This window comes from Rhea americana, unplaced genomic scaffold (genome assembly GCF_003343005.1).
Source record: "Rhea americana isolate MKP2758 unplaced genomic scaffold, rheAme1 scaffold_341, whole genome shotgun sequence".
Taxonomy (NCBI): Eukaryota; Metazoa; Chordata; class Aves; order Rheiformes; family Rheidae; genus Rhea; species Rhea americana.
In genome coordinates this window covers 502,718-504,947 of record NW_028186470.1, presented here as the reverse complement: position 1 = coordinate 504,947, position 2,230 = coordinate 502,718, and the positions used below count along the sequence as shown (strand labels likewise).

The 2,230-nt window shown below is 74.4% G+C and overlaps 2 protein-coding genes across 4 annotated transcripts in view; one reads left to right on the top strand and one right to left on the bottom strand.

Moving 5' to 3' along the window:
- Positions 1-1,429, top strand: part of LOC146592196 (granzyme M-like) — a 2,649-nt gene extending 1,220 nt beyond the window's left edge. For all 3 annotated transcript variants that reach the window (XM_085311435.1, XM_085311434.1, XM_085311432.1), the window contains 3 exons: positions 155-409; positions 487-692; positions 1,095-1,429. In XM_085311435.1, the coding sequence (XP_085167561.1) occupies positions 155-409; positions 487-692; positions 1,095-1,287 (654 nt within the window). In that variant the 3' untranslated portion in view covers positions 1,288-1,429. The remainder of the gene's footprint in view (positions 1-154; positions 410-486; positions 693-1,094) is intronic.
- A 418-nt stretch (positions 1,430-1,847) lies between these two features.
- APC2 (APC regulator of Wnt signaling pathway 2) overlaps positions 1,848-2,230 on the bottom strand; it is a 10,598-nt gene continuing 10,215 nt past the window's right edge. The window contains exon 16 of the mRNA XM_085311440.1: positions 1,848-2,226. Within this exon, the coding sequence (XP_085167566.1) occupies positions 1,870-2,226 (357 nt within the window). The 3' untranslated portion in view covers positions 1,848-1,869. The remainder of the gene's footprint in view (positions 2,227-2,230) is intronic.

Here is a 2,230-nt window from a genome sequence, read left to right as displayed (position 1 = left end):
CCTCGCCCCCGAGCGCCTGCACAGCTCGGGGCCGTCCTGCGCCCGCCTCCGCGCGCTCTCCCTCGCTGCTGCGGGAGCACGAGGCCGTGCCCGGAGCCACCGGGACCCCGGGGGCCCCGCAGGGGCCTGACGCCGCCCCGGCCGCTGCCCGCAGCTCGAGAGGAAGGTGCCGCTGAGCAGGACGCGGCGGCTCATCGGGCTGCGGCGGCGGGAGCCGGCGCCCGGGGCGGCGTGCAGCGTGGCGGGCTGGGGCGGCAGCCGGCGGGGCCGCCTGGCGCCCCGGCTGCAGCAGCTCCAGGTCACGGTGCTGGACGCGCGGATGTGCAACAACAGCCGCTTCTGGGCCGGCGCCATCGCCCCCACCATGATCTGCTTCCAGGGCTGCCGGCAAGGCTCGGCGCCCACCAAGGTGAGGGCGGCCCCGCGGCGGCGGCTCCCCGGGGCTCGCGCCCGGCTCGGCCGGGGCACCCACCCGCCTCCGTCCAGGGCGACTCCGGGGGCCCCTTGGTGTGCGGGAGGAAGGCGGCCGTGGCCGGCGTGATTTCCTTCACCGGCCGAAACGTCACGGACCCCTTCAAGCCGCCGGTCGCCACGTCGGCGGTGAAGCACCAGAAGTGGATCAGGAAAACGCTGCGCGGCGGCTGCGCCCGGCCCCCGGCGCGGGGCAGACAGACCCCCCCCCATTTACACAGGTCTGCTTTTAATTTTTAATAATACTGTCCAGAGTCCCAGTAAAATAACATCCTTAGTACATACATACAGCGATGGGGGGGGGGGAGCGGGATGCCGCGAGCCCCGGCGCGTTTCTCCGCAGGAGATGGAAGCCGGCGTTGGGGGGGGGCGAGGGGAGCAGGGCCGCGGCCCCCCACCCCGCGCAGCCCTGCAACCTCCGCCCCCCCCCCCGGGCACTGGCACCCTGAGCTGGGCGAGGGGCAGGCACGTAGAGCCGGTGCCACCGGAGCCAGGGAAGCGCCGGCAGCAGGGCTGCAGCCGCGATGCCGGGGTGAGGGGCACATTGGGGGGGGGGGCACCCGAAGCAGGGGCCTCCCAGGGTTGCGGGCGTAGTCCAGTCCTGGGTGAACTCGTGTCCGCAGGGAGGTGCCGGGAACCGCCGGGATCAGGGCGGCGTGGCGGGGGCGAGGGGCCCAGACCCTTTCCCTGGAGCTGGGCACCCCCCAGAGCTGGCTCAGCACCCCGGTCCCCGGCCCCACACCGCCGCCGCCCTCCGAGCATCGCCCGCCGGCTGCCAGCACCCCGTGCACCCAGCTCCCCGCCGCCACGGCGTGACCCAGCGCCAGCTCCTTCGCACCGCAACGCGGGGCCCTGCGGCCCCCCCCCCCGCTCTGACCCGTGACGCCTCCCTGCTGCCATCCTGAGCTGCGTTTCCAAGCCAGCGACCCCCCCCCCCTTTTTAATAAATTAGCTGATTACTGGCAGAGCTGGCTGTTGGTGCCGATACGTGAGCTGAAGCATGCAGCGGAGCCCCGGCTTTGCCGGCTGCATTGCCGGCGCGAAGCACAGCAGCACCCGCTCCCCCTCCTCGGCGCAAGTTTGGGGGGGGGGGGCGGCTCCCGGTGCCAGCAGCACCGCAGCCTCCGCCGGGACGCGGTGCTGCTGCAAAACCATCCCGCTCGCTCCAGCATCCTGGTAGCGGCCGCAGGTTTGCGACAAGCTGCCGGCCGGGGGGGGGGGGGGGACGTGGGTCCCTGCCGCTCTCCAGCCGTCCCGCGTCCCCTTCCCCGTGGGACCAGTCCCGGCCGGCGGCTCGCACGGGCGGACGGGGTCGGCGCTGCGGCTCCGGGGCTCTTCCCGCTCCGGCGGCGCGGGACGCGGGCGCCCGCGTGGAGGTGGTTTATCTGCAGCAGCTGCTTAAGCCTGGATTTTCTCCACCGGCTTGTCGGCCACCACGGCCACGGCCATGGGGCTGGGGACGTAGTTGAAGGGGGTGACGCGGGCGGCTCGGCTGGGGGAGCCGTGCCGGCTGCCGGGGAAGCTGCCGCCGGCCGCGGGCTCGTGGCCGAAGATGGGCAGGGGGCCCTTGGCGGGGGCCAGGCCCTGGGCGGCGCCGGCGGCGCGGCCGCGCTCGGGCCCCGCTCGGCTCTCCAGCGTGGGCGAGGTGCTGGAGTTGGTCTTGGCGGCGGCGAAGTCCTCGGTCTGCACCACGGCGTCGCTGGTCTTCCTCGGGGCGCCGGGGCTCGCCGCATCCTCCTCCTCCTCCTCCTCCTCCTCC